The sequence below is a fragment of the Dendroctonus ponderosae genome, unplaced genomic scaffold, assembly GCF_020466585.1.
Source record: "Dendroctonus ponderosae isolate FM_Combo_2020 unplaced genomic scaffold, Dpon_F_20191213v2 Dpon_F_20191213_1, whole genome shotgun sequence".
Taxonomy (NCBI): Eukaryota; Metazoa; Arthropoda; class Insecta; order Coleoptera; family Curculionidae; genus Dendroctonus; species Dendroctonus ponderosae.
In genome coordinates this window covers 22,245,244-22,258,960 of record NW_026017110.1, presented here as the reverse complement: position 1 = coordinate 22,258,960, position 13,717 = coordinate 22,245,244, and the positions used below count along the sequence as shown (strand labels likewise).

The following is a 13,717-nucleotide window of genomic DNA, read 5'->3' as shown; positions in this document are numbered from 1 at the left end:
TTGCCTACGTAAATCGAATAAAATTTGAAAACCAACATGACATTTTTATGGCAATTTAAGCTGACGAATTACATACTTCATAAAATGGGGAGCACAAATAATTTTCCTACTTAACATTCAAAAAGCGAAAAATAGCTATTGAAGGTACAACGAAGAAAATGCTGGCCTGTCCTTACAGACATGGAAATGATCGCTTCATAGTTCCCTCGACCAAATACCATAACCAACATCTCGCCGTAAAAAATGTCTTTTGACGGACAGACTATGTAATGCTGACGCTTCTCATCGCTTCCCAGCATTAAAAATGAGAACAAACACACAAAAGGACATAAATCGCATTCAGGCCTCAGCATTACAAATGTAAATCTGTCGTATTTCAGGCTGGAGCGCATCAATGCAACCGGTGGTCAAGCATCAAAATAAAGTCTTCGTCTGTCGCATCAGCTGCACGTTCTACAAAAGAAATTTACATACACTACGTGTACTCTTGTATCTGATCTTCGAAATAAGATGTGCGTATTTATGTTAAATCTATACTTGGGTATTAACAGTTGCGATAAAGCGGTGGAGGTCGAAGACAGAAATTAGCGAAGTGTCCTCAAACTTCTATGGGGCACTTGCATGGAGTTCTATGTGTTCTATGGAGCAATCGTGCTCAAATATGAAGCAGCAAGTTTTGTTAAATCGAAAAAACTCTAATTGGATATAATTTCTACTTTGGAATTTCAATACGAATTTTTCATTGAATTGTTAGAAACTCAAAATATATGAAGCGTGGCTCGATTTTTTAAATCGACTCAAAAACATCTCGAGCGGATTTGTTCCTTGATCAAGCTTACCCCTTATGGTTTTTTACACTAGTCTTGACGCTGTGGTGGAGATACAATTGGAATTTTCAGCCTGGCTTAAACGGTAAAGTATCTCCAGTAAAAAAAACCTAATTAGTAGATTGTAAAGTGATGAAATTGAAATTGCAAAATATGTAACCGGGTTTTTCTGGGTTCAGTTATTACATGTCGTGTTTGGTATTCGGGTATGTTTATTATATTGATTGGGCAATACGAGAAACACTGCAATCGTTTAATTAAAATAACATACATAAGTTTATATATAAATATGATTCTATTGAATTCCATTATAAAATAAGATATAAAATAGAAATATAAAAATAAGATATAAATCAACGAAACAGAAAGTCAAAGCATCCACTCTTAATTTTTATGCTGCCATAATTTATGTGACAAGTTTAATGATTACTGCATTACATTTATTGAAACCTCTTTCCCATTCACCTTTCCATACTTGTTTTCAGTGCAAAACTAAATGTTTTGATTGATTGATGATTCATCAAATTGTTTCTCAATTTTTAAGTGCACACTTATCGGCCTTTTCAATATTTAGACCCATAAACGATTTCCAAGATTTTGTTCAATTTTTAAAAAATATCTATTTTTATTGATAGTAATTGTGCTGTAGTTCCGCTTGAAATTTGGGGGCGCTGAAAATTAACAATTTTCGTCTGCTTAAGCGTTATACATTTTATTATACGATTAGTAGCAATTTTGTACGCAAGTTAAAATTTGAAAGTTGTTCCACATTGGTTGTTACTCTGATTACTCTGGTCGTCTGCCTAACTATTGATAATTGGTTGTCCTCTCAAAGAAAAGTGAATACTTCTATAACAAGACAAAGCAAAAATAAGTAAATAAACATTTTACACGCATAAAAAGTTGCGGTAGTAGCAGACTCAGTTCTAACCATTTCTGAAACCACATGTATTACTCCAGATAAAACTGCAATATCCGAAATGAAGTAGTGTAGAAACAGTGTAGAAGATTTTTAATTTATATTCTTTCCAATTTCATTCGCCAATTTTTTCTTATAACCTTGACTGAATAATGATATTTTTTGTAATTGTGACCACATTTTTTTTATTCGACACTTTTCTATTGCCTACTTAATATGCGCAGGTTTTCTCAATTTGGTCATATACTGATGACATCAAGAAAACGTACCAACAAAATTTGGTTGCGAATTTAAATAAAAAATCTGAATTTTATTAATAGTTTATTAGATTGGACAATTACAACAGTAACTATTAGTTAGAACGGATACATCCTAACAGTATATCGTCCATCACACAAGAATTATTACAAAGTACATAAATAAAATTAAAACAAAAATAAAAGAAACATGAACATATATTGAGCTAAAATTAATATACACATTATATACACTTTTGCATTCTAAGAAACGTGTGCTCAAATGCTTGCCACTTAAATATGTTCTTATTTATTTGCGTATTAACAAAATGAAATAACCCTCAAAAAGCATTTAATGGAAATACAGTGAATTTTCTGAACTGATTCGAAAAAGATCGACTACGTCAATTTAGATATCGATTTTAAATAGATCCAAATCACACCAGATCTATACAAAGAATATTTCTTAAACTTAAATCCTTATTTCTTATTTACATTCGATTTTTTATTCAGTATATACTTAAAATTAGATGTTCTAAATTAACTAAATTCGCCTTAAAGCTACATTAAAAGTATTTACAAAACGAATGAAACATTGTCATCTACACTCTTATTTACATGTCCTTATAGCAAAAGATCAGATACTTATGTTACGAAAAATTAAGAAAATTGTATAAACCGCCAATTAAAAATAAAATATACCATTTAGAAAACAAAAATGAATATAAAGAACTTTTTCTAATAGCTATATAATCACACTTCGATTTTGTAAATTAGACTTAAGTGAGCACAGGTCAGTGTCTTTTCGCACAAGATCGCTTGCTATTTGATAAACAAGACACTTCAACAATAACTATATTGCACATTAAAATTACGTATTTGTTAAAGTGTTTTTGTAACGGAACTTTACAAGTGTTTCTGTTGATTTGTAGAGACATTGAACGAAAGTAGCGTTTGGTAACCAAAGTTAGACATTTTCGAAATTCAGGCTACCAAGTTTGTACATTGAATCAACAACGTAATAATCAGGAGCGTGCGGTCCATGGAAGCAAGGAAAGCATTCCTTCCTTTAGAAAAATCATTATATTTTATAATATTATTAATTTCGTAATAAATAGCAACATCCTAATTAAGAAGGTCGACGTTTCCAAACCCGCTTTCAGACACGATCCCTTGCAATTATTTTAGATTAAACTACCGATGTTATAACTTTTAGTCTCTTTTATTGATTTAGCTCTCTGATACTATATTGGGTTCTGTGCAAAAAAGTTATCGAATTTAAAAATTTTAAATTTACTTTGAAAACAGCTGGAATAATATGATAGATAGACATTTTGAGCCAAACAGACAAAGCATACGCACCGATAATGTTGGAGATATTGTAACTTGTCACCGCCGATTGTTCTTTCAAGTTTTGGATTTAGTGTATTAAGAAATAGAGAACAGGTTCAACAGGTTCAAGAATTTTGAAGATGTCAAGTTTCTCGAAGTGTAATTTTAATACGTTCAAAGAAACACATTTTCCGGAACAGCAATTAAAATCTTTGATTCGTAATAATGGACAATATTTTGATATGATTTTGTTACGTTCGGAACTAACTGCTTTGTATGAGACTCAAGACATTGAGAGAAAAAATAATGCCAGTCAGTTATTAACATCTTGTTAGGAAAATGTAGCAGCATCCCCGTTTCTAGATGATAGAAGAATCCAATTGCATTTTAAATAGGTGAGTTTTAATCAATTGCATCCCTTCTTCCAAATTGCACCGCACGCCCTGGTAATAATTAACAAGTTAAAGCGGAGCAGTTTGTGTACTATAAGCATTTCAGTACCAACAAGATTTTAGTCCTTTACTGGCACTTTTATTATTCCTAACACTAAAGAACCGACGGTTCTTACGCCATTGCTGACATTAGCAAGTGAAAAAGTTGCTATTCATCACAAAACTCTATGGATTTGGGTGATTTGGTTGGAACAACTGTTCGGTTAATTACAAGAACAATATTTTCACTGCCTCTATGCTTTAATATCAGCAAATGGCAGAACCGCTGGCCAGAGACTGTTTAGGATCCGAGAGCCCCTAAAGCCCTTATGAAGGGCCACAGTCTCCGTTGTAGGCGGCCCAGGGCTAGCTGTAGGGAGTGCCGCAAGCGTAGAGGCCGCGTTGCATGGGCCCCATTCCGCCCATCCCCATGGCTTGGTGGAATGCGTAGCCTTCATCTTGGAGGGATGCCAAGTGGAAGTCTGCAAACAGAACAACTTTGGGGATCACTTCGAAATGGCTCAACTATTATTTGAACATGGCAGTCACAAGGACATTGACCCACGCTCATTTGTAAAAATTTATCAACAATTAGACTGAGTTATGTTAGTAATTAACAGCTAAATGTTTTAGGTGTGAAAACTGTAATTGAGAAGCGACTATTTGAGTAATGAGTGGAATCAAAGTGAGTTGGAAGAATGGTGTAAGTTTCCATTAAATTTAAAGGCAGTCGCATATGAGTTTATTGCTACTATTAGATGTTATTAACTTGATGTATGTTAAACAAATATTGCACAATTGAGAATGGAATCTAGTAGGAATTAGTATATACCATAACCATGGGGACGGGATTTTAATTAGTTCTCATTAATGCAATTGTAGTTGTCTTTCAACGAAAATCTGCACATCGAACTTTATTGCTTGTACGCTTTTTAATATTATCTAATTCCGTCATTTTTATTATTCCCCCGTTTATTTCCTCTTGATGCCCAATATTATTTTACCTTTTTTAATTGCGTGACCTGAAAGTTATTTTAAATCTTGATTTGAAACGCGTGCTGTTCGCTCCGATGCCCTTTACTGTAACGTCGATTATATGTAGAAACAACCCAAACAAATTTACCTATATGATACAAAATACTGTAATAGTGTCTTGTGGGTTACGATTTAGCAAATTAATTATATTCGAAACATGTTGGTAAGTATCATATAATTATCTTCGATATCTTAAGCATCGCTCAAGTTAAAATCAAATCCCATCGGCATCTCCCTGCATCCGGAATATTGTCGAAACAAGAACACAATTGAATCAACTGGTCAGGAGCTTTTGAAATAAATTCAATATGCTACTTGCATACCAAACAAGGAAAGTAGGTCATTGTCAGGAAAAACACCTAAGGTTCCCTTAATAATTAAGTATTATATTTTGTCCTGTAGCGGACGATCTAAATACGTATTTCATGACTTGTGTTAGTTAACGGAAAACCATACACAAAAAACCCCAGTTGACAAAATTTAAGCTGTTAGGACATAATTTTGAAATGTGAAATATGGTGTACGTTTAACCCATTTATAAATGGATAAACTTGTGAATAATCGAGAGGTCTACCAAAAGGTCAAGTTTATTGGACAGAACTACTAATAGATATAATCTTAGTTATTGTTTCCAAAGCAAATTGAATGATATTTGTCTTATCTGCGCCTCAGTAAAATGGCAGCTTATCCAATAATTGTCCAATTGTTCCTGGATGTCTTAATCGGTATTTCTTGCAATCTTGAGCGAGCATCAATTGATCAATTCGGTGTACATTTTGTTCATCCAAAATTTATTATCGGATGAAGCAGCCATATCTAATACAACTGTTGCAATCCCAAACACTACGCATTTAAATCCTGCAAATCCTTCGACGGAATAGAGCTTAAGATAAAAGCAAGCGGTGAAGGTAGCAAAATAGAACAGCAATTAAAACCTCAAACCAATTTCCGTGAAGAACATCTCAAGATCGAATGGCTGTTTGACTCGGAACGAAAGCTTCAAATCATAATTCGTGATCAATTCCTGAACTTAACTGACGACTGTTGATCACGGAGGCTTTTTACGGTCCTCAGAAGTAAAAATTAATTTGATATATGTAGGAATCTAAGAAATATATCCGAAAAGCAAACTGAAGATGAGAATAGCAGCTTCCTTCATCTGTTCTTCGATTTTGCATTCGGGAAATGAACTATTCTTTATCTCCATGTAAGCGGGCTCGATACTTTGCCTGGTAGGCCGGAAGTGATGAAACAAGACTTAATTTGATGAGAACTCGTTTAAAATTAATATGGACGTAATAACTTTAAATTCGTATAAAGATTTTTTGACAACTGAAAATTCGAATCAAATCGTATGGAATCCAATTGAAAAATAATAACTAAATCTCGAAACTTTTTCAAATTCAAATTAGCCTCTCTTGTCGTTTACCCTGAAACTTGACCCTGAAACTGAAAAAGACTTTCTCTTAGAATTTCAAGAAAGAGCTCTTGAAAAAAATGACTAAACTTGAATTTAATATATTTTCTCATAAGTTTGTAGTAACTTTTGTTCTGTTTTTGTGTAATTAATTAAATTTTATTTGAGTTACAATCCCCCTTCTTTGAGGGGGATTGTTCAACACATGTTCGAAACTTATTGAAACTTAAATTATGTGTTTGAACGGTTTATATTTTTTTTAACCGGAGTGTGTAACCTATTTGTTTCTCAAGACGATGTAGCTATTCTGGAATTGGAAATTATAATTTTCTCTTTGCCGGTTTACTTTTTTTTTCAACAATTCGTTGAGTGACTAAAAAATTAATGATAATTAAAAATTTTCTGTTTCACTAGTTGAAAGCACACTGTCGGATCTCATATTTACTGCATTGTTCTTTGCATATTAAATTATTTTGTAACTTGTAAACAGAAACAATGTTTGTACCTGTATGTTTTTCAAATAATGCGTATCTCACCAAATTCTCTGATTTTGGAATGCCCTAAAATATACTAAAAATTTTGGATTAAAAACTAAAATGTCTCAATTCAAAAATGTATCTACGTTAAATCTTCCGGGCAAGTTTTCAAAGTACCGTCTATAAAATTATGTTTTCAAAGTACCGTCCTTAGAATGAATGTCTTCAATAATGATAATATGATGATATGATAAAGTTCTTGTAGGTTATCGTCACCAAGAAAGGAGTTATTTCGCTTAATTAGTGGAATGTGGAATCTGAAGCGGAATATTGATATTGCAAACGTAAAGTAAAATTTATGAGCCAGGAAAAAACATGTTTATCTTTCTTAAGGAAAAGTAGCTCTCTATTTACGTATTTACATAAACATTGTAATATGATCAAGTGAAATGGATCGCGCTATACCACCGTATAAATGTTTCAGCTTAAAAGTCCTTTTTGCACACTACTCAATGCCTCTTGGAATTTTTCTATCGATATTTCGATGTATAGTTGTATACACAGTTATTAATTATTAAATTCCCTAAAATTGATCAAAAATATGACAGAAATTAGAAATTTCTAGAAGCCACAGAACCTCTGGCATCCTTCAGTTAATACAGTCAGTTATTGCCTCCTACGTACGAAAATTCCGTGGTAGATGGTCCTCTATTTTGACCCAAAAACCAGAAAAGCAAAACATGACCAGTTGGTTGCCAAATCGTGTTAACACCTACTGACATCGAGCCGGATGCGGTGGATCATGAAAGGCTACATGGCTGAAGTCTATTAGTTGTAAGTATATTCCCCTTGGCTTTTTATTTTTAAATTAATGAATTTGATTTCGAAATATGGGACAACACATGAAAGCATGAGAAGGTAAAAATTTGTCATTAATTGAGATTAAAGCCTTGCGAACGTTAAAGTGAGAGTGACAATAAGCCTGGCTTTCTCTTTAGCCATTGAGGAACTTCATTTAATACATCATGTATTTAGTTGAGTTGTAAATTTATTTTTCATTTAGATATGGTTAAAAGTGAAAATCAAAACAAGAGAATGAAGTGAAAAATTAGCTTTTCTCTTAACAGATTTAGTTTTGCCGTAAATATACCTGTAGCATTAGAGATAGTTTCAAGTTGACAAACATGTCGAACCATTTATTGATGCTTTCACTTTGAAGATAATTATAAATCACTATTTAAACACCTCTAGTTTATTTTGACACAAACTCGGTGTTGCTATATCCATATATATACTTTTTGATCTAAATTTGATGTGATAAATTTTACTACGTTTTTATATGTATTGAATACAGTTACGTAATCCGCGATCAGTTTCCATTTATGCGCTGACCGACAATAATGTTAGCAGTAGTTAGTAAGCAAAATGAAGTGTTAAGAATATGTATAAATCCCTGCAAAATTTCCGAATTTGTTTACACCCTACTAAATTAATGTGTGCATGTGCTATTGTAACAGTAGAACATGTATAAAGGGGGTCCTGAAATGAAACGATTTCAGATCGTTTGCGATAGAGTTTTTATCACTATCATTAATTCAGCAATAGCGATTTAATGACAACTCTGCTCACAAGTAATCTTCTTCGCTCGGTTCTTCGAACAGCTGAAACCTGCATGCAAAGCGAGTGTGAAAATATGATTGTGGGCACCTGCTTTAGTAAGTCATACTAACTTAGAATTTTTTTATTATGACTTTTTGATCGTTAGCTTATATTTTATTCTTCATTTCAAGATACCCTTTATAGGTAGATACGTTTTAAATCGCAGAAAACTATCGAGTTCTTAGGAGTAAAATAACTGGCATTGCCTGAGATAAGGAGGGTTAGTTGGAAAATGGGTGAGTTAAACATCCAATAGCATTCGAATTAGAATACGTATGTATTTGAGTATTGAAAATCCACTTTGAAGTTGCTAAATGCTATAGAAGAGTACTGTAGTAAAAACTAAACATGCGCAACTAAACAATTCTAAAAGCAGTGTTCACATTACTTGCAGACTAAAGTATTAGGCATATACTACGCATGACCCCTGTGAAAACTCTCTTAAAACCCAATAGCAATTAAAAATAAAATTATCTTGAAAAATAAATAAATAAAATACCTAATAAAATAAGATCACACTATTGAAATATCACAATAAGAATCCTAAGTGGCAAGATGAGCAAACTGACTGGGATGCAAGTCAAATTGATAAGGGTGACCGTAGGGACTCATGTGATAAGGAACGATATTCATACTGGCCATCTTGTGTTCCTTTTTCCACTTCATCCGCCTGTTCTGGAACCAGATTTTTATCTGCCTCTCTGTCAGACATAACGCATGAGCTATCTCTATCCTCCTTCTCCTCGTGAGGTACCTGTTGAAGTGGAACTCCTTTTCTAACTCTAACGTTTGGTACCTCGTGTAAGAGGTCCTCTGTCTTTTCGTTTCTCCGTTTGCGTTTACAGTACCTGAAAAAAAGAAATACGTCAGTAAGCAGTCAATAAAAATAGGGAAAAATTCAATCTGTTTGTCTCCAATTTGAAATAACAAAAATTGCATACATGCAAAAACTTCTGCTATATGTTTTGTCCTCAATTTAAGGCTGTTTTTGGAATGTTCGATTAAAATATGTAAACGAAAGATATCTACTATTTTGCAAATGGAAAAACCCTACAGCAGACTTGGTAGATTTTTTTAGTAATAATTTAGAGCGTCATTTAATAGTTGGCTTAAAATTTTAATCCGAACGCTATATCATTTCGGTGTTATTGCCCAACTATAAAGATGATCTCTGGCACTTGCTCATCTATTTCAAATAATATGACGTGCATATTTTTAATGTTGGGGATCGGACATGTAAATTTAGAGTTGCCGCTACTTTTTTCAGCTTAAAGATTTACAGCGGGACCAAATGCTGAACTGTTTCAAATGTGACAGCCACACCGAAAATACGAATTTCGAAATAGATGCGTAGAATTTCATGTTTTATGGCATAGGAAAATTGGAGAATAGAAACATTTTTGATGAAAATTACTGTAACAATTGTTTGTTATTAGCATTGTGGTCGTAAGCCAAGTTGGCTACATAATCTGTTTTTATGTAGGGAATTTGTTTTATTGATGTGTTTGCTTAGTATTGGACGGCGTATGAACATTAGAGCAATATTTCATGTTTTGTTTTTAAACCAGTTTCAGTGATTGAATTTTCCTAAATCTGAGAAGTAATATGGATAAAGGCGTAGGTATATTCGGTGAAATCGTAAATTCCCACTATGTCTACATAAGCGGTATATTTAATTTCTACCTCATTAAAATTACTTGAAAATAATAGCAAAAAACTACAATTTTGCTTCTTCATCTTCAAGATATATCTTCGCTTCTGTTACTTTGATTTTAATTTGCAACTTCAGGTCAACTAAACACATTTAGAAGACTTAATTTTGATGATTTACTATAATACTATTATGAAACAAGTTCAAATAGAGAAAAAGTTTTTATTAATGAATATACAAAATATCGGGTTTTTTGGATTCTTTACAAGACTATTCGTCAGGCATTTTTAAGATCGAATCGAATTGCAAGATGTTGAAAAACTACTTTAAATTTTAGCTGTTTTCAAGTAGTTTTCGATATAATATTGATAATCAAATAAAACTTGTCATTTGGGGCTTCGTAAAATGAGAAACGTGCGTCGATTACTTTAATCACATACGTAAGTACATTAAAGAAACAAATTGTAAATTTTGCAAATTTGAATTGCGTAGATTACTTTCAATCAAAATATTTCGAAAACATTTGTTGATAGTGACATAAGATTTGATAGACAATTTAATTTTCTTGATAAGAAAAAAAGTTGTTACAAGCATGAACGATAAGTTAGGTCAAAACACGAAGAAGCATATAGATAGCACACGAAATATGGATATGATTTTACAAATTAATGATGAATTGAAATGAAAATGAAATGAAATTAGTCTTTTCACGCACTATTTGAACTATTAATGTTTCATCTTAAAAATACCTGAGAAATCGCCCTGAAAATATATACTTATATAGATAGGTATGCATAAAACAAAATCTTCTATTTTAAAGTAATCGTAAAATATTGACGCATACTAACAATACTACTTTGGCGGATTTGGATACTTAAAATCCAAATAGTTTGTTTTGCAGATATTATGCATCAATTCTCTACAGAAAGTTATTGAGATTAATTCATTTAATAACCGATAATGTCTTGTTTTACGTGTTTTCTTGTAATGACTAACTGGAAGCTTCCATTTCGGGAATATTTAACTTTGGTCTCTAACTAATTCTTTTCTCAAATTGTCTCACCTAAATTAATAAATAATATCTAAATAAATCGCTAGTTATTCAGTGGATACTCTGAATAGAAGGTGTATTTCCACCTTTTCAATTTGCCTTCACATAGGAATAAAATGCGATTAAAGCTTTAAAATTAAATGTAAAGAATTATCATTTGTGAGACACGCATAATTTACCGTATATGTACCTACATTGGCAATCTTCCTTACTTCGAATAAATTTAAAATTTGTATCCCTTCGGGTTGGATTAACGAAAACTAGTTCGCTCTGGTTCTGGCTTCTCTTTCAGTGAATTTACTTTCAGGAAAATTGATTGTCACAGTAGAATAAAGTTTTGAAAGTATTTTGTCAACAGAATAGTCAACGCACTATAAAAATCTAATAACACCTGCATGAAATACGTATAGTTTCACAGAGGTGTATATCCAATTAAATGTTAGAAAAATCCGTTTTTCGCACTTTTGGAACATTTGGCAACCGATCCGGACACGGACTAGTGACATGCCGTACTATAATTCACCAAGGCAGAGGTGTTTGTTGCTTCGATATATCTTTTCCATCTTTGGCACTCAGCCAGATGCAAGCCGGAGATGAGTTATTTCGTTGCTTCAGGTTGCTCTATAAATTATGCTATTTCTCGTTTGCGCTGATAATATTTGTACAATTCAATGTTTGATAGACAGGGCAGCTCATATTAGCTGCGAATTCAGAACAATTTTCGATCGAAGCTTGAGATCACCAAATTTAAAACGACATTCACCTCGAGAGACCATTGCCGTCAATTAACATGATGTAAGAGCTTCGGACAGGCCAAGCACCCATGTTTTCCCATTTCTGGATCGTTTCAGACGCTGTCGCGGTTTATCCGTATCCCAGCCCCTATCCTCTATCAGATATTTATAGATATATTGGTTTATGATTGACATCAACATTTTTGCTGAGCTTATTCAGCTGGAGATTTATTTGAGAACCACTTAAGAGTCCCTCAAGAGTTTAACATCATCATCATACTATTTCTGTTTTCATTTTCTTTAATTGTTCAAAACAATAAATAAAATAATTGCTGTAATGCAGATAGAAATACCGTCCTAGCACATAAACAGAAGTTTCTCGCTTTACTGAACGTTGCGACTATCTGTGATTGTTAGCCATCGGACGTTCCTTGTTTCGTTTGAAATAAAATAGCACCGACACTAATTGAAGTGTGCAAAAAATGTTTAAACCGTCCGCAAATTAATACGATTATCAGCCATTACTGTATACAGGTTGATAGTTACCCTAGGCTTAGCATGGAGCTGTTATTAATGGCCATGCATAAAGTTTAATTATATAATTATAGTGAAACGTGTTCACATATTATAATCAACGTAAAAGTTCATATCATTAGCGAGTCTTGATGAATGGCATTGGTCGAGTTGTATATAAAAGGCAACCAGGCACGCAAGATGCATATTTTTGAAAATGCTGCTTTGGAATTTCGGGCGTTATAATCAGAATAATTGGTTAATAAGTGGAAAGGTATGCGGATTTACATAAAGTGCTACTTTACGCCGCAATTGCTACGTGTGAATGCTTTTAAATCTTACAGGTATAAACTGAGACTGTCTATTTATGTTCAACTGAAATGGTTCAACAGTAAATGCGTTAATTATGAAGCGCTTTTGCAGTTCTACGTGACTGTAGAGTTTCTGCTAAAAGCTCTAAAATGGGTTCACAGTGGCTGCTGAAATTTGAAGAAATATTGGTGTAAAATGGGCGATGTAAAACAGCATCAATAATATCAATAAACAAACAGCCCAAAACATGTGTGATTGTTTTAAAATGGGTTCTTTAGTGACTTTCTATAGCACCTTAATTTTTTTTTTAATTCATATTGTGTGCAAACATTTGCATTGCACACTAGAAGTTACTCTCAAAACGTGAAAATTCCAAAAAACATAGGTAAAAACAGTCTTACACGTAAACAGGTGTAGTGCAATAATCGTGAAAATACTTTTAATCCTGTGACATCTTCTATACCAGTTTAATGTAATTTTAGCAAATCCTACAAAACGTTACTTCGTGCTTCATTTATTATACTGACTAGAACTTTTTTCTTGTTACTACTATAATACAAAATCACACAATTAAAGCAAGCTTAGCGGCGAGGAAGGCTTTTAGGAAATAATTTGCCTATTTTCTCAAAACGGAATCTGTTCTATGCTATTTTCTATTCGTAATTAATGTCTAAATAATCTTTGATTCATTTATTGTGTTGAGAAACATCGTACAGCGTCTCTATATTATTATTGGTTTTAACTTGAATGGGTTGCGCAGTGAGCAAAAAGGTCGCGTAAAAATTTCATACCGACAAACAACCGATACTATCCTACTACTCAATAATACGCTGGGTGCTGGACTAGTGGATTCGTTGGACTTTGCTAGTAGAAAAACTCCCTCTCCACTTAAATTACGGATTTCTTTCAGAAGTTCAAGGTAAAAAAGTGCTGTTTTGCTGGTGTTCGAAAGAGCGCATTTAGCACAATCGGGTTGTGCATGTTAAGATAAATAAAAATAAGTAAATTAAATTTAGGGGTAGCAGTAAAGATAAATTAATGCGACAATTTCACAATATTTAAGACAATAGGTGAATTGGCATCGACAAAATCTCAAATAACATGTTCAAATGAACTGAACGGTT

General features: G+C 33.0%; 1 protein-coding gene across 3 annotated transcripts in view; it reads right to left on the bottom strand.

The window, feature by feature from the left end:
• Nucleotides 1-2,054: 2,054 nt before the first annotated feature.
• Nucleotides 2,055-13,717, bottom strand: part of LOC109538213 (homeotic protein Sex combs reduced) — a 52,028-nt gene continuing 40,365 nt past the window's right edge. Inside the window, exons 3-4 of one of the 3 annotated variants that reach the window (XM_019905357.2) lie at nt 8,968-9,180; nt 2,055-4,227 (exon numbers count right to left, since the gene is read on the bottom strand). In XM_019905357.2, the coding sequence (XP_019760916.1) occupies nt 4,112-4,227; nt 8,968-9,180 (329 nt within the window). In that variant the 3' untranslated portion in view covers nt 2,055-4,111. Of the gene's footprint in view, nt 4,228-8,831; nt 9,181-13,717 lie in introns of those variants that run through there. The other 2 variants (XM_019905358.2, XM_048664653.1) reach the window with 2 other exon arrangements.